Here is an 18,957-nt window from a genome sequence, read left to right as displayed (position 1 = left end):
GGGACGGCGCACGCGCATACAATTATAGAATTATTACCTACCCATTTAAAAACTCCCGAAAAACATTCCAGGTATCCCCCATTTTTTCAACTAAATTAGTGTGCTAGATAGTTTGGTAACAAAAGGGAAACGAAATATGGGTAGGTTTCAGGTAACAGCGGTGATACCTACATTTCGCCAGTTCTTAAAGAACTCATGAATAGGGTGTGACCCTACTTTTTTATGTCAATAGGAAGAGCGTAGGTATTACCAAACACCGTTACCAAACCAATGGTACCTATAACTGAATAACTAAAGAAAATTAAAAGACCTAGTGAGATGAGTATCAAAACAGAGGGCGTATAATCAGAAGCAAATTATATCAGTCATGTACCGACTCTGCCTCATTAACCAGCGTAGCGCACAGGTATGACTATTTTTGGCATTCAAAGGCGCCTAAGGCCTTTGCCATGGCGTCTAGATTAGACAACTCGATAATCAGTGCAAATTGCATTCGAAGTGTCCAACATAGCGATTGACGTAGCGCCAGAGTATCCAAAAATCACGTAGGGTGACAGCTCCCTACCATGAGCTACAGACCTCGTGGCCACGCTCCCAACCAGGCGCTATTGACAAACCGTCCTCAAGAGAGAGTCGAGAGTCGTCAAGAGATGGGTGGTTTTCCGAAAAAAATCACAAAATGTTAACGGCGTCATTATCCTCAACCAAAAGTTAACAATTGTGCCGATTGAAACACAAAATTTGGTTTCAATAAAATAAGCTGTGACACTGCTCTCAACCAATTCAATAAAAATGAGGATAATAATAAGCTACCGCGATGCTTAAAAACGCAGGAGATTAATGATTTGTTAAATAAAAGTTAAAGTTTTTCGGAAAACCACCCAGATAAACCTACAATTGAATATTAATGTCTTGACACCATGGCGACTTTGCCACGGCGTTTAAGCTGTGACTCGAATCGTATGATTCGTGATTCGGACACTAAAATTTCCTGATGAAAAATCCCATGGATAGGTACCACACTGTAACGATTGGTGATTGGCGAAGAGGGCCTGATGGATGCCCTTGGGTCTCTCACATGCCCCGCAGTCTTCAGATTGCCACATCATGAGGAGGTTCGGACTTCCTCAGGGGATCGTCTGTGTGGACGTCTTACTCACGGCCATCCACTCAGCAACCCTTCGGGAACACCTGATACTAGCCAATGATAATCACGGCGGATGTGGCGATACAAGTCAGCAGATTGGGATGGGATGCAATCTTTGTTTGTCTTATGTTGTGCGGATGCCGTAACGGGGGTATGGTATCAAGGCATAGACATAGCCTTAAGTATATTACATTCCATTCTCAGACGTGACATCGTTTGGTAGCGCTCGCTCATTGTTTGATGCTGACTGCAAACGCATTGAGGCACTAAAGCATCCGTATAGCCACTGGTAGATCCCATCTAATAAAGTTGATATATAGTAAGTAGGTAGGTAAATAAAACAAGAGTGTCAGTTCAAATGTGTAGTTTGGCATTTATTGGCCTACATTAACAATTTCTTACATTATAATTATAAATTTAGATTATTATTTACAATGAACATAAAATTTTTATAGTAAGTATTATTCCAAATAGTTCATTGTACAAATTTAGGTTTATAAATTTGAAATATATCTCCTAACTATGTATTAAGATTCTTCGATTCGATTAAAGTATTAAAGTTTACAAGACTCATCTCCACCGTCAAAATATTCGAACATTGGCCAATCGCGGCCGCAATGCCTGCATTAGTTTGTTATAAAACTTATGATGTCCGCACACATGAACTTACTTTTTTTATTAATTACACAAGTTGACAGATTACTACAATGTGTGTGGTGACTTATTGCCACAGGGAACACTACAAATACTATAGCACATGTAGTCGTGATATTAGTTGGCGAGAAATGTAAGAGGTGAGTCAATAGTGTCGTGTCACTAGTTAGTTCCACTCTGCGCTCATGTGTCGTGTTATCATGCATTGCTATCTAATATTCGATTATTCATTAAAATAACAGTCAATAGTCCAAGTCCTCATCTCCAAACTAGTTGTTTCAAAGAGAATATTTTTATAAATAGAACACATTTGTATACGTTATAATATATAGTACCTAAATGCATTTGGAATGAATATTGTATACGAAATAACAAAAACTAACTACAGTTGTTAATATTTTTGGTAAACAATATGAAACAGGAGTAAGTCATTGAGTAAAAATAAATACATAAAAAATCACAATCAGTTAATAAGATCACTTGTGGGCATTATAGTGTATAATTACATAGACAAAGATGAAACATCATCAATAGGTCCGGTAACGCAGGGCGGCGCGAGCTCCACGCGCTGTCGCTGTCGCGTCACTTACCTACGGTTACCGCTTACAACTAACAATTCTATCAATTTATAAATTAAATTATTGCCAACAGTGGAGCACTATCATAATTTACATTACAAATTTCGATTCAATTATTATTCATTATTATTCAAAATATATAAGATTGTTAATAATTAAAAATGCATTATTTAAAATTCATGTTAGTCAAACTAATAGTAATAGTCATATTATTATAACATATCGAATTAGAGCGAATGAGTACATAATAGTAATAATATAGACGCGCAGTTAACAACAAAGACGAAGACGTCAGGCACTTACGTAGCAAAGTAAATAATTTAGCAACAGACGAATATTGTAGCGTTGTGTACTTAGGTATAGCCTCGCCGCGTGTCGCCGCCTGCGCCATGCACTGTGTCGTCAACACAAACGAAACATTACAACTACTAGTCATCTTTATTGTAAAACTATTCAATAGAGGCCGGATGTTTGTTAACAAAAATATCCCTAATTTTTATTAGTCGATATGTCATTTAATTATAAAACACATAAATATGTCAATTTCTTATTAAATCTAATTTTGTATAAGGTGCTATAAAAATGATTGGCACCATTTCAATGGGAGATAGTATTGTATACCTAGGTTACAACAACGAACGTGCACCCCAGAATAGCTAAATCAATATTAGAATACCAAGTCTTCCTTCAACTGGCTCCTTACTACAGTAATCTAGTTACACAATACTGTATTCCCATTGTAGCCTAAGTGCATATTTATATAGTACCTCATTATAATAATAATATTGATATTCAAACATTAAAGAAAATAATTACGTTTCTTTAATCAATTACATGTTATTGGCAGGAGGCAGTCGATGTGATTGAAGTCGATCGCTAGTGCTAGGCCGCCGAAAAGACTCGCGTGCAAACTATTAAACTAATGTTCAACGAGCGACAACTTAATCCTCACTAATTGAAATAATATATCGCATCGCTGGACGTGCAGTGTCGCGTACAACACTCTCAACGCCTGTCTACTTCTTCGCGTTGGTGTCGTTCTTGGGAGCGCTGTTGTTCTTAATCGGGATCTGTAATCAAACGAATAAAATTCATATTAAACGTCGACACATAGAACACCAAAATTGCTATTAGATTAGGTATATCATTATTTTAATGGCTAAAACTATTAACAGATCTCAATTCGAAATCCTTGGATGGGTGTTGAAATATCGAGAATAAGATAACGTATAAGCGTTAGGAATGCAATCGACCATTAAAGAATATTAGATATCATGAAATAGTTACAGCAGCGCGCTGATCCTCCATGCGGCCCCCCTGAGCCCGCATGAGGAGCGAGAAGAAGTCGTCGTCGGGCAGCGTCCCCTTGTTCTCTTGGCGCGGTCGCGGCTTGGCAGGCTCGGGGCGCGGGCGCGGCAGCTCGGTGCGCTGGTCCTCGAGACGAGAGCCCTGCACGCGCGCGATCATCTCCAGGAAGTCATCCTCAGGCTTGGAGTGCGTGGTGTGCTGCGCGCGCAGCCCGGGCAGCGAGGTACCAGGCCCAGGCTCCTTGCCCGTCGCCTTCTGCGCGGGCCGCAGCTCGGCGCGCTGCGAGTCGATTCGCTCCGACTGGAGACTGTTTATCATATCCAACATCGTGTCACTGGACCTGTCACCGACACATCATAACATCTAGTTAACTACACACTATAATCAACTATATATCGTTATAGCATGTGATTAAATCACTTGTTAGAGATAGGCAATCGTCAAATATGTAGATAAATGATAAACATAAAAACAACAAGTAGTATCCACCAGTTATTCATTACTAAGCGTACATTTTATCTAATAAATAGACAATTCTATATTAGTATTATGTAGCACCAACACAAAGGTTTAGTTTTACATCTGTGCGAACCTTTTTCTTTAAGACACCACACGACAAGTGACAAGTGCTCCTCCACAATAAATAACACATATCTCGCAAATATTTCAGAGACGTGTGAGGCAAATTATCATCGCATCACACACGGCACGGCGTCATTCGTGTTAACATATCGTGACCTTGTTGAAACATTACTTAAACCACTTTGTTTTTATGCTAAAGTCAATAAAGAAACAATAAGTTAATATTTTCGAAACACCATTGCTGTTTACCAAAACTATTACAAAATACCTAACAACTATCAGGCAGTAGAGGAAAGGACAAGTCTCGAACAAGTGAACTTAAATTTTCAAATAGCAATACTGTTAATACCTACCCCTTGCTATCTTCGTCATGAGCCTTCATTACAAGGTTCCGACAGCGAAACTCACAGAAATGTTAAAACAACAATAGCTACTGCGGGCAGTGCAACCCGCGCGAGATGTGGATGGGACCGTCACTATGAAAATGGATTTTTGTAGAAAGATATAATATCTAAACGAGTAGCTCGCATAAGCAGTGTCGTCATTCGTGGAGGAGGCGGCGAGAGGCACGCGCAGCTGGAAACTATTGATAACACTGTGCTGTTACTAGATACGGAGATCATAATGAGATAACAGACGACTGTCCGTTCGCATTACGTTGATAATGAAATCGGTCAAGAGAACAGCATGACTTTAAGATATTAGACTCCAGGCCCTTCGTATGGGAATAGGGTTGCCAGACGGTCGGGAATTGGCAGGATTCTCTCGAATTTTCGTATGTCCTCCCGACACCCGACAAAACAAATAATTTCCCGAAAAACTAGTTCGATAATTTAATTGCACATTTTCGTTAAACGAAATTTGCTTGGGCATATTTTATAAGAAACTGCGTTGAAGTTAAAAATTTAACCAAAATTGTAGGTATGTTTTATATTTTCAATTCCATATTTCTCCCGACCAAAGCCCTAAAATCCGGAAAAATCGGTTATTGATCCCGATAACAGGAAGAATCGATGTGGCAACCCTATATGGGAACATTAGTGACTTGTACTATTTGACGCAATGCAGTTGTATGCCTTTGTCTTAGCCTATATAGTAGTTAGACACGATACAGTCCTACCGCTAATGTTTGGTTCCTACCGCTATCGATGTCGATTGTTGACCAACAAAATCAATAATCATTATAAAATACTTAGTACACCCGCGCAGTTGCACTTGCTGCTCGGCTCCTACTTATTATAGTAGCTGGGTGTTTTATTACCTACAGCCTTCAAATTGCAACGCCTGAAAAAGGCCGTTAAGCCGTTAAGCAAATCAATATTTTGAGTTCGTGAAATATCCAACACAAAAATAAACTACTCAATTCGAACCAGTAGTTCCAGAGATTAGCTCGTTCAAACAAACTGTTTAGCTTTATAATAGTAGTATAGTCAGTTATAATTAGGTGCAATACAGTCGGACTAAATTAACTTCTTAACTGATTACAGTATTGCCGAGTTTAATGGTCTCAGAGCAACAGGTTAGGTCCTCAACAGGTTGCAATTAACTTCTAAGTATTCTACATAATAGGTAAAAGGAAGGAGGTTTTATATGTTCCAAATACATAAGTTGTGTACCTATACTATTCATCGTATTTAATACCTGTGGCACAACCGCTGAGAGATTCATGTATTTAACAGAGAGCAGCAGCACTCAGATAAAACTGGACGTTTTTAGGTGTTTGAGAAAACCGATGTGAAAGAACGCTTGCGTTGTGTTTCGTTGTGTGACTGAGGTTACCGGAGGCCCAATTACTCCCCTTCCCAATCCCCGATTCCCCAATAACGTTAAATTCCTAATCCCCCAAAAGCCGGTAACGCACTTCTAACGCCTCTGGTGTTTCGACTGTTCGTTTACTGGCTTATAAAAAAATAGTGCGATCTCCATTTAGCTTGCCAAGTGTGGTGATTATGGCAAACCCCTCTTACGTAGAGAAGGCCATGCATGTTGATGTGAATGTGGTAGTGTCACTCACCCCATGTTCTGAATCTTGTTGGCGTTCGGCTTGGGCTTGTGCCGGTTCTCCTTGTTGCTGTTGAGGATGGCGCGCTGCTCGTCCATGCGCCCCGACTGGCACCGCAGCACCAGGTCAAAGAACGACTCCGGGTTGTCCTCGGACTCGGTGCGCGGGATCTCCTTCTTCGTTTCGGCTTCAGGTTCCTTCTCGTTCTTCTTAGCATCAGGAGTGATCTGTGAAAAAATTAGATCATTAACATCAAATTATTAAATAAGTTTTTAAATAAACAATGTAAATAAACACAAACAAAAAAATGCCGACCTGAATTAGAGATAATTGCTCCATGCTCTGTCTTCGAACTCGCAGAGCGTTGAATGGAGTGCGGGGTGCGCTGTCGTCGTCGGAAGGAGGCGCGGGGGGAGAGTCGTCAGCCTCCGCCGGCATCCCAAGCACCTTGCGGAGATCGCCAATGTTCATCTGAGCAGTCGCCATGCCCAGGACGTCACCGAGCTACACAAACAGCCAAGTGATGTAACCACATTTAACACTTCCACAACAACAGGTTGGACTCAATCGATACGGTACGCGTGACCGTTCACGTATTCCGACAAGAATAGGTTGATTGCTGTCTAAACATCGACGTCCATCGAGGCGACTTAGCTATGCACGCCACAAATTGCTGGAAAATGTACTTTCAAGTAATTGGGTCGATACCGTAGCCCCTATTATGTGCATTCTAAATTACAAAATGCTATTCTTAGTAACGAAACAGGCCATCAATGGAGGATTATTCTACAAAATTACAGTTAAGCTCACTCGCATGCGAAGCCCAGCATATCGTATCAGGTGTTTACTTATTCCGATACACTTTACGTTCGAACAGTAGCTAATTTATGCATGTTCACGGCACGTCTTGATTTAGTAAGATGCATATTTCGTATAAGACAATATTGCGTCACAAAGAGTGTACTATCAAATACACGCTTAACGTGACCCAACGGAATTAACAGTACTTATTTTCATTACATGATGTTATAAATTACTCAGTTGAGCAGAATCGCAAAGACAAGCTGGATATAGCTGAGGAAGAAGATCGACAAGACTGGCTTTATTAAGGTGTAGAGGAAGGAAATAGCTCGCCCAAAATAAATTAGACACTGCACCTGCCATCGCGCGACAGCGGCGGCGGAGCGGAGCAATCGTTTGTTACGTCCTAAGCTGATTGCTGTTCTAAGACTAAATATATTGTTGTGTAGACAGCGCATATTATATACTAGTCTATTAATTTGTTATTAGAGTGTCGATTAAAGATACATTATGTTACTATCATGACTTATGACGATACAAATTATACACGCCTGCATCGCCCTACGGTAGACCGGCGCACATTACGCAGTAGGTATTATGTATAATCACTTGAGCAACAAGTGTCAATGAACATGCGAACATTTTGTCGCCTTGTTTGAAATGAAATAATTTTATTCAACATGGTATCTTTATTAAGACTTTAGAGCAACATGTTAGAAGAAACTTAGAAGATTGTTTAAAATTACGTATTCTATGCGGACGTTAAGGGTCCTTCGTAAATAGTATCCGAGTAGCGCGCTAGACGTCGCGTCGGTACCGACGGCTTGATGGCTCACTTCAGTGGCGGGACGATCTCACGATTCTTGCTGACTCACGAGATATTGAGATGAACTGCTCTTAAACATAGGCCTACTTCATTAGTGGAGGACTTTATGCCATGAATATGTACCGACCTCTTTTGAAATGATCCTTTTGGTATCGAATACAAATTCATTTTAACTTTTTGAGTCTCCTTCGTGTAGTTGAACGAACTGATATTTGTTTTTTTTAAAGGAACCATGTATAATTTTCTTTACAGGCAGTAAAGCAGCCTTATTTTTAAGTCAGGTAATATTACTAAAACTTCTCCTAAATCTGAAAGTCATATCAAAATAATTCGACATAAAGAGACAGTTAAACTGAGAATTTCCTTCATTTGAAGTCGGTTTAAAAAGTTAGAGCATTTGTGAATCAATCGATTCACAACTGCCGATAACTTTCTGTTAAGTTGACTGGCGCATTAATTTTATAACGTACCAGTTAGACAAAGTCGGGGCTCTTTCAAACGTTTTGTCCGACATGAAACGGCTGCCTCACGTTTACCGTGACATACCATGATTATAACCCGCTGCCGTACGTTTTTTACCTATGACTTCTCCCGCTTTGGGCGAGGCGGGAGGGACTGTCAGACTCTTACTGACTAAAAACCACCCCGTTCCTACTCCTGCTTTTCGAGCCGGAGCCGGAGCCGGTAAACCCGTTAGGTAGTCCGCAGCTCTGGATCAGGCCTCTGCCCTATTGGGCCCCATCTGTGGGCTGCCGTACGTTTGGTGTCCGACACCAAATGTCTAAATTGAAAGCGTATCTGACTGTTGTGCGTTTGTATGCTAGTGATTTGGTAGATGACAATGACCAAAATTTGAAACCAGATAAATCATGGAGTCTAACGACAAAACATTAATGTACTTGTTGAAAAAAAAATCGACGCCCCCATAAAAGAGCATCACAAAAGTTTTCTTTAAAAAAATTACATGCAGCAGGTTTTTTTTTTACATTTGATGGGTCAACTTTGGCCCCTATCTGGCCTGATGGTAAGTGATGATGCGGCCTACAATGGAGCACATCTGCCCATAAGCAACCAATTCACTCGGGGTTTGAAGACACCCAGGTTAAACCCATCAGGAAGACCGCCCGGAGGACACGGTAGAACATACGGTGGCGGTGTGCCCTGCGTGGGCTGAGCACCGCCAAGTCCTCAGGGATGTGGTCGGCGACGGCGACCTCTCGCACCCGGCACTGGTTTAGGCCATGGTGCGGAGCGAGAGGGACTGGGATGCCGTCTCCTCCTTCTGCGAAGCAGTCATGCTAGCTAAGGAGGAGGCGGGGCGCGTGAGGGAACAAACCTCCTCACGCCCCAGCCGTCGCGAGAGACACTCCGGGCGTAGGGGATCGCGGGACGATCTCCGGCCACCGTAAGTACGGGCCTGCGGACGGCGAGCAAGGGTAGCTCACCGCCCGAACAGAACCAGACCCGTGCGTGCGGCGCGTCGCGTTCCGCGCCCAGTAGAGCTGATACCTGATCCGGAGTTGCGGACTACCCAGCGGATTTACCGGGGCTCCGGCTCGAAAAGCATGGAACGTGGTGGTTTTTAGTCAGTAAGAGTCTGACACTCCCTCTCGCCTCGCCCAAGGCGGGAGAAGTCATTGGATGATTGTCCCCCTCAAAAAAAACCCATTAGAAAACACAGACTCCGGCAAATAATTTCACTCCTTAGCAGTTCGCACAAGGAAGCTTGAAGCGAAGCGCTTCGTGCGAGTGGGTGGGATATCTACCATGAAGCGGTGGCGCTTCGCCGATTGTCTTGTGGTTCGATGATGGAAAGGACTATTGGGAATCAAGTTGTGCCATTCCGCCGCACACTCTCCGAAATCTATTCGGTAAAAAACGGAGAGGCTTGCAACTTTGCGCCTGTGTTCGAGGCGTTGAAACCAGGCCTCCACACATCCACAAGCGCATCATCATTGATGAGCTTCTTGATTAAAGAAGATATTGACAATTTCTTAAAATTACTTAAGATTTTTTCTACAAATTGGTCACGTAACAGAACTCGCGGCTCATGTAACAAAAAATATTCACTGCGTAACATCCGTACATGGTGTCGACAGATAGTCACGGTGTATTTATACCACGGAATCTTGGTGGCTGTGAGACTGCGGCGGCGGTGGCGAGACGATAATGAGCTTCCTAGGTACTGGCTAACCACAACCACACTCACACCTGCTCATGCTATGCATTCGACCTAATAATTTATCAGAGAATGTATTTCCGTGCCTTGTAATATAACAAAGACATGATCTCGTCACTTTTCCAAAAATGAGCTTTAAATTATTTAAATATTCTAAAGTTCATCAATGTTTTATATAGTTATTTGTGTAATATAATGATCATTAATTTCCTAAAATTTATTGAAATTCATAAAACACTCTATTTATTACATAATACACCCACTGCGCCTATGCTACGAATCAAGTCATCAATTTCTATTGTTAGCAATTATAAAAGCAAGCCACTTAATTATTCACTTATTCAGATCGATACTAACTATCCTAGATATACCTAGTCCTAGTTTTACATCGACTTATAATTAATATTACTCACCTTTCGAGGTGTGAAGAGAGATGGATGTCGAATTGCGGAAGGTCCGGTGACCGACAACGTAATACGCTACGTGTTCCAATCTAGATAGGTCAATCACTTGCCGGGTCGCGGGCTGACATGTGCAGTATGTAGCTCGCTGCGCCAATAGCGGAGCTGGCCGCCGGACCCCGGCCGGTGCTCGACTTCAATATATCACTTTTACAGGATACTAATTAATTTTAATTTACGCCGACCTTTATTATTTGAGCTATCGCGTAATTTTATTTTCGATTATTATCAAATATCGTAAGAAACCGCGGAGGTTCCTTGCTACCGCCAATGTTTTGTGTTAGCGCGGGTTCGCGTTCGGGAAATGACGTTGGCTTCAACAAGTTACCTGTTAGCTTTAACCAGGCTAATAAAGGGCGCATGCGTGATGGTACTTAAACCTACCAACCGAGGAGTTCAGATTTTGGCGCGGATAGTTCGTGGCCGATCGACTAATGTCGGCTGCACTCGCATTCGTCGATCGCAGCCCCCGACACGCTTGTTGTTGTTGACCCCGCGCGAGCCGCGATTTTCGGATAGACAAACGGCGCAACAGGGCCAGCGTGCGTCATTCATTGTACCGAATCTCACGATGTATTGCGTATTGATGAACATCAATACTTTACAGATGAGTAGGTACACACGTTGTACGCTCGTTCTGACCTTATTTTAATACAATATGTTAAGCTTATGATTTTCTAGTAACTCTATAGAGGAGATCGCGCCTCTTTTCCGTAATATGTCTCGAATTTATTTTTTCAGCATTTAATAATTAGGGTCTGGACAGAACACGCGATTGTTTTAATACTAAAAATAAGAAGGAGATTCTTAGTTCGACCAATATGTTTCTTTATATGTATTGTATGTTTATCCGCGATTATCTCGCTATTGAATGAACCGTGTTAGTAACACTTAGAAGCAGGTTTTAGTATATTAACCGACTTTCTTATTTTCAACCGAGCCCATTTCCATAGTATTACCCAGCACAATCCTTGTTATTTAAATTGATTAAAACGACGCAATGCTTGGAAGTATTGCGTCGTTTTAATCCTAATTATCTGGTGGTTATCCCTAATTATCTGGTTATAAATATACCACTAAAGCCAACTGTTGTAGCTAGACTTAAGCTGCTGCTGGGTGCAAGCTAACTTTGAAACACTTGAATACTCAGTGCTTAGTGAAGCACTGAGTATATGAGTTTAGTATAATAGTGAGTGCACTATCATGCGATTATCTTAAAGCTCTGGGAAAGTAATCCATGCACACTGAGGCCAGGTCAAGGAAGTAATCGGCGCAATTCTACCAGAGATGACAGCAATATTGCCAGTGACATGTTGAGAAATCGCTTTATCAATGTTTTTCATGTTCTTCATGGTACAAAAAAAAAATGCAATTACTTACTGTCCCTTTAGCAACCCATAATCTACTCTACTAGAACTGTGAAGCTAAATGTGAATAGGCTATGGATATGGAACTGTGCTGTTTCCTGGGATCACAACATAGTCAAATCCATTATTATATTACTTAATCGAAAATAAATAGTTTAATAAATTCGTGTTTCTTGTTAGCGTAATACATAGTATTTTATAAGTAACATAGCTATTGCTTTCAAACATTAACAAAACTTTGCAGTTTCACAGAAATAGAAAAAGAGGAAGGATTGGAATGGAATACTCATATATGTATTTTTTTAAACCACGACGGTGGCAAGATGGCATCTGATAGTAAGTGGTTACCGTGGCCTATGAACGCTTGCAATACTTGGGGCATTACATGCGCTTTGCCGACCCTTAACAAACCTATTTACTCCCTTAATTAAGTATCAATTTGCCACTGTAGTTAGTGCACTCAACTACTTATGCCATAGTTCATTTATTGTCAATTTTAACTGACAAAACTTGTCTTTTACAACTATAGTACCCATTAATCGGCAAAATGTGTATAGTGAGAAGTTATCAAGTGTGCGTAAATTGACCCAGATGCTCTCACAGCTTGAATTGACTCATGCATACTGAGACTAGTGTACAGATTACAGATTAAAAACATACATAATGGTCTACAGAAGACTTTTTTAATGCTCTATCGCTAGTAAGAAAGCTTGCAGGCCACCTGATGGTAGGAAGTCGTAGTCTAAGTTTCTCTGGCAACATCAGAGGCGTCACAAATCCGTAGCGATATGAAGGAAGCTGGTAGAAGCCAAATTTAACGGCGGTAGGCATTAATCATAATAGAATATCTATCACATCGACAGCGTGACAGTCCACTCCTGGACTATGGGCCAATTCTACAAAAAAAGGGGGTTTGGCATAATCTCCCCGATCGACCACGTTGAACTAAAACGAAACGCGATCGGCGATCGTTCTGATTGGCCAGTGCGTAAAAAAAAAACAATCAGAACGCCGAACGTTGTCGTTTCGTTTTCGTTTAACGTAAAACAAGCACTAAGGGTACAAGCAGATCAGGTTTATCAGAGACCGCTCCTGCCCGGTCTCTGTGAAATATCTAGAATGTAGAGGGTACAGGTTCACATATTGTTTTGTCTGTCTACTTCCAAATACCACAGTAAAAGGGATGACGACGTTTACAATTTTTGTTTTCATTTTCTTACAGAATCTATAACTATATATAGACTTCAGTTTTAGTTACGTTTTATACTTAGGAATGACGTAAGTTGCTTCCATTTCTAAACTTTTATGAATGTATAGCTTTCTTTTATACGAGAAAATAAAAAATATTATCTAACTGACAGACAAATTAAGACTATCGTCATCCCTGTTCAGTGTAATATGTTAGTTTCTATTGCATGTTTTAATTAATATGTAGTAAAGGAACTATAGGGCTTTTCATACATTCATAACCACATGCCTGTCTTCTATGGGGGTAGGTAGTGACAATAGGACGCCTATCGAATCTCACATACATCTTTGATTTTTCATTTTGAACCATAATATGGTTGATTTATAATATAAATATTATTTATATTATAAATCTTGTGAGACATACTAAATTAATTATTATGTTTCATAGATGCCACAACAATAATAATTAGTTATTATTATTACAATATAAAAATGGTTTATAAGATTTTTACAACGACGTCCAAGGTCATACATAAGTAAATATTAGTTCCACAAATAATATAACAACGGGTTAGTATATTACGGGGCACACAACTAGAACTCACTTCTTTGGATATGTTGTAATGTTCGTTGGCGAAATAGAGCGCTTTCTCATGGTTGCCGAGCGCGGCGTGCGCGTTGCCGAGCGACCAGCAGGCGCGGCCCTCGCCGACGCGGTCGTGCAGGCGGCGCGCGGCGGCCAGGTGGCGCGCGTGGTACTCCTCGGCCACGCGGTACTCGCGCAGCAGCGTGTACGTGTTGCCCAGCGAGTAGCACGCCTGCGCCTCCACCGCCGCATCGCCCAGCTCCTCCGCCAGCGACAGCGTGCGTCTGCAACACCAACCACATTGCTTAACCTCATACTCTGACCACACCCGCGAGCGATCACACGACACAACTACTCTCATTTCTACATTTAATTATTATGTTATCGGCTTACTCACGTAATGTTTTGACGAGGAACTCGACTAGTTTCAAGCCACGTCGTGTGTCGCGAAATGCTGCTCATGAATATGAGCCTCTTGCATGGCTTGAAACTAGTCGAGTTCCTCGTCAAAACATTACGTGAGTAAGCCGATAACATAATAATTAAATGTAGTATGTCTCACAAAAGTTACAATAAAATCATAACTACTCTCATTTCATTCTCTTATAATAGCAATCGCGTGAACAGTGATATAAGTAACGATACTAAATAGAAACAGGTGTAACTATCGCTCGGCAGTAAATCAGGTTCAAATGTTTGTGTAAGTAGCATGTGCAACTAGCTAACAATACATACATATTACATAAATACTACATGTCTCTTTCATAACCATTTCAAAAGCAATCTGGAAAACATTATTTGCATGTTCATTCGCATTATAATTGGAAAAGGTCGCGAGCATAACTGTGAAATATTCATGAATTCGAACAATAGAGAAGCGCATATAATTCGTTATTGTTATTGGTGTATGAATTATTGCTGCTTATAGTAAAATAGGTCCTTATCTAAAAACATAACGAAACTGAGAATTCTCATTCACCCAAACAATCTGCATTAAGATAACAATAAACATGTGGTTATACCACAACTACGAAGCAAAGCATTCTGTTTTCGCCATGAACCATTTTGGACACAAATGGATCGGCTCAAGTGGACTGGTACCACGGCCTCATAGAAAACAGGCGTGAGATAACGCTATCGTTGTGTTTCACCGTGTGATTGAGGGCATCCCATAGGATGCCCAAAATTTCACCATCACCTTTTCCTCAATAAGCAGATTGCTTACCATCAGGTCATCAGTGCACGTTTGCAGTCTTATTTCATAAAAGATCTAAACAGCCTAGACCTAATGTGGCTGTATTAGTCAAGCTCACATAAATTATTTTTTATGGAGAATTTAGGTCTTATAAATAGATTGTAGCTTAAGTACTATATAATATGCGCTTAGCAAAACAAGCGAGCAGCAGTTGTAATACAAATCGCAACAAAGCTGGTTGCTGGTATATGGTACTGTTTTTCATATAATAGCTATTTCATGGATTGAGTTTGAGTGCTAATCCAACTGTAGCTGCCGACCTCATCGGACGCTTCCTCATACATATGTACATACCAACTAAGCATGTAATAACTTAGTAATCGCATAGCTTTGTTACTTACTACTAGGTACAAGAAACATGTTTCGAATAATTAACCTGCGTAGTCTATGTACAGTAAGAAAAATGCATGCTAATTGCATTCTTAACATGAATACTACTCTCTAATTCTACTCATATTTGTGGCACAAATCGCTGACACAAATGCTGGGATGGCTTGTGTGGTGTAATGTATCATGTATGTATATGTAATAAGGTGCATTTTACAAATATATAAGTTGTGTAGACGTACTTATAATGTTCTGCGGCGTTTTCAAACTGTCCAAGGAATATGTGTGAGTTCCCGAGGTTGCTGTTGGCACGACGCTCGGCCGCCTTGTCTCCGAAGTCGCGCGCTATCTGCAGCCGCTCCGTGTGGTATCGGATGGCGCGCGCGAAGTCGCCGAGCAGGTAGCAGGTGTTGCCCAGGTTGCCGCACGCCCGGCCCATGGCCTGCCTGTCGCCAAGGCTGCGCATCAGCTCCAGATTCTCTCTGTAAACAGATTAATAACTACATGTTAACAATTCATATATTATCAGTGTAGTACAATATGCATGTGGATTTTACGTAGTTTTGTAGACACAGGAAAAACGCAAATTCTAGCCATAGTGCAAGTATAATTTGGACAAAGTTAAGTATAAAAAAATAGTATAAAGCATTTTTGTTAAAGACAAAGAAGTTATTTCAATTTCAAATGAAGATGAAAAAGCAAGATATTTCGTTGTTACTCTTTTTAAAAATATATGAAATAAGGTATGTCTGTCTAAGTTATCAAAAACGAGCAGAGCAGTTTAGGTCATGAACTTAGTTTATTTTTATAATAAACCTAAACCTCAATTACTCAATAATACTATACTTTATAGTGAGGAATAGTTAAGTTAAATAGTTACTTACTCATAATAGGCAACTGCTTGCATGAGGCACTCGCGCACCTCTTGTGGAAAGTGTCCAGGATCATTTTGCCCGACTCTGCCAAGTTGCTTTCCCTGAGCATGGTACACATTTCCTAGGTTATAAAGCGCACGCCCTTCGCTTAGCTTGTCTCCTAGACTCCGGGATATCTCTAGGTGGCGCTTACAGCACTGTATTGCCTCTGTGAACTTGCCCATCACTTTAAGTGTATTTCCTAAGTTACCTGAGGCTTTTGCTTCTCCTAATTTGTCATTCATTGTCCTGGAAATGTAAAAAGAAAAATATTATTTGTCTCATCTTAATATTTAGGTGTATAATAAACAAAACTATGTAAGAGCTCCTTACCTAGCTAAAGTTAAGTCATGTTTGTGGTACTGCATTGCCATATTATAGTCTCCTAAATAGAAGTAAGCATTGCCTAGTTGACTGTATATAGCGCTTAAAGTTCTGAGATCATCGGTGCCTGCCTGTATCGCGGCCTGGAAGAATGCCACGCCAGCGCGGCAGTCCCCGGCCTTGCATAGGCGCTCGCCTTCCAGCGCCAGTTCCAAACACATTGAGCCGCCATCACAACTCTAAAAACAAAATTAATATTAAGAATTACTTTCATAAATACATAAGACTTGTTTAGGTATATGTTACTCAGTGCAAATCAAATAATATGCTCACTTAAGAAAATCAATAACATATTTATGAGTAGAGTCACACATTGATGTCATACATACATTTATGTATTAACTACATTGTACTATCCAAGTTAACAGTTATGGGAAAGTCAAGTGACAGCCATAACTCTATGATACAATCAATTTTAATTTAATTGCTTTATTTTCTAAAGTAATCTTACATAATAAGTTGCAAAACTGGCAATACATAGTCCGTTGCTGACCTCAGTTTCAACCAGTTATCTATACTAAATGTAAACAAGTTAATATTCACTTGAATTTGTGACTCATTAAACATTGTGATTAATGCATCATTTGACATGGAAAAGAAATGAATCTAGAATGAGTGGTTTAACTGCTTCAGCCAATTAAAATGACTGCTGATTAGGGTTGTTACATATTGGAGCGAGACTTCATTTCAATAACAGCTTCCACCTTTTTGTATTCATATCAGCTGTGTATCTATAGCCTAATGCAGTGTATACAGTGATTATCATTTGTCGTTATTGTGTACAATCTATGCTAAATTATACAGTATGCAACCCACCATTTTTATATTAACAAAAGACATATATTATTATGTAAATGATCAAGTTGTTTACTACAATATTACAACCGTATGTGAGTACTCCAATGATTTATGTTTGATTATTTCAGTGCTAGTGCAGTATGTGGACTGCAAATATGGCCAGTAAATGGTTTTACTAAAGTTAATGTTAAACAATAAAACAAAAACAAAAGATGGTAACATGCATAACATCATTGATTGATTGTGTTTCACCTAAACTGGTTGGGAAGAAGAAACAATAAAGGTTTACAAATATTTGTTTGCATTTCTTAATGACTCTACTCGGGAATCAAAACAACTTGCTTGGTGTCTGCAGTTTGGAAATATTTAAAAACTTTGACTCAGGTTAAAATTACATTTAAATAAATACAGACATAGACGCGCGCGCAGACGGATTCAGGGCGGGAATAGTATTACTGCGTCGCATGCGGATGTCCACACTTATAGGTCACAGTTTCCGTATTAGGTTCCCCCATAATGACTCACTATTCAATTATACTGATGGAAAATTAGCACATTCTGAACTGATTTGAACCTATTAACACATTAGCTTTACCTAATAAACTTAATACAACGACATAAATAAACGATATTTAAGTAACTAATTACGTTAAAACTTACTTGTGCGTCAGTTGAGAGGTTTTCGGCCGAAGCACTTACAGACATCCTCCACGCTTAGTCAACAACGAAAAGATAAACTAAATAAAAAATTCGATCGACTATCAGAATATTCTCATAGTTAATGTTTTCTATTTACTTTGCGATTATAACTTCGCTGGGCGTGTACGTTCGTTGCACAAGTTGAATACCATACATCGGTCATTAATTTGTGATCATTGAAGTTTTAGCGATCAGCTTTGTTATTTTTTAAAGAATGGTCATTCACGTAGAACGACTGAACGTAAAGAACGACTCGTTCGTTACCGTTCTTTTGGAACGAGTGTTACTGAACGTAGTACTGATTACTAAAACGTTTTTGTTCATATTTTAGCTAAACACTCAATGATACTGTCTAATCTAAATATAAATAGTTATTATACTATCAAATACCATATTTTTGTTAAATACAATATTGTTACGTCACGTATTTTTTATTGGCAAGACCATTCGTTTTCAAAATGTCAAATATTGAATGTTGCCAGAGTTCACTTTTTGTTTTTTGATAATAGAAGATATTTTTACGTTTTTAGGTAATGCTTCATCGTACCATCGTGTGGCCACACATGAAACAACACCATACGAGTATTTAAACGTTGCTATTTTTTAAATCTTAAATTAGAATCATGAAGTAGAAAAAACCAGATTCTGTATTCTACTGGAGTCTATTTCTGATAAATACCCTAAAACAATTAGTTAGTCTAAAAAGATAGAAACTGACGCGAATTGAACTATCAAGTGACTTTGTTTGGCTAACTTTTCATTAATGATAGAAATTTAATATTATTTAAAGCTGGCCAAGCTAAAATGAGAAAAAGAGAGCTCATGCTCTCTCTCGATAGAGAGCATGTTAACGTTTTATTGCCATTGCTATATCTATAAATAAATACAAGAGTCAATT

General features: G+C 39.8%; 1 protein-coding gene across 1 annotated transcript; it reads right to left on the bottom strand.

Moving 5' to 3' along the window:
* Window positions 1–1,496: 1,496 nt before the first annotated feature.
* LOC118268803 (G-protein-signaling modulator 2) lies at window positions 1,497–18,281 on the bottom strand. The gene is made up of 9 exons (XM_035583476.2): window positions 18,021–18,281; window positions 16,512–16,741; window positions 16,149–16,427; window positions 15,507–15,746; window positions 13,702–13,966; window positions 6,587–6,775; window positions 6,284–6,498; window positions 3,667–4,027; window positions 1,497–3,449 (listed from the first exon to the last, which is right to left on the bottom strand). The coding sequence occupies exons 1-9, from the start codon at window positions 18,063–18,065 to the stop codon at window positions 3,396–3,398; spliced, it is 1,878 nt and encodes a 625-aa protein (XP_035439369.1). The 5' UTR covers window positions 18,066–18,281; the 3' UTR covers window positions 1,497–3,395.
* Between the last annotated feature and the right edge of the window lie 676 nt (window positions 18,282–18,957).

This window comes from Spodoptera frugiperda, chromosome 25 (assembly GCF_023101765.2).
Source record: "Spodoptera frugiperda isolate SF20-4 chromosome 25, AGI-APGP_CSIRO_Sfru_2.0, whole genome shotgun sequence".
NCBI lineage: Eukaryota > Metazoa > Arthropoda > Insecta > Lepidoptera > Noctuidae > Spodoptera > Spodoptera frugiperda.
This window is presented reverse-complemented; position numbering and strand designations above follow the sequence as displayed.

Bases quoted from the DNA above. Each gene is read 5' to 3' on its own strand.
- LOC118268803 (XM_035583476.2), bottom strand. From the start codon at position 18,065: ATGTCTGTAAGTGCTTCGGCCGAAAACCTCTCAACTGACGCACAA. The intron at 16,428-16,511 runs GTAAGGAGCTCT...TTACATTTCCAG, and splicing joins CATGACTTAACTTTAGCTAG to GACAATGAATGACAAATTAG. The intron at 3,450-3,666 runs GTAACTATTTCA...GTTTGATTACAG, and splicing joins TGGAGGATCAGCGCGCTGCT to ATCCCGATTAAGAACAACAG.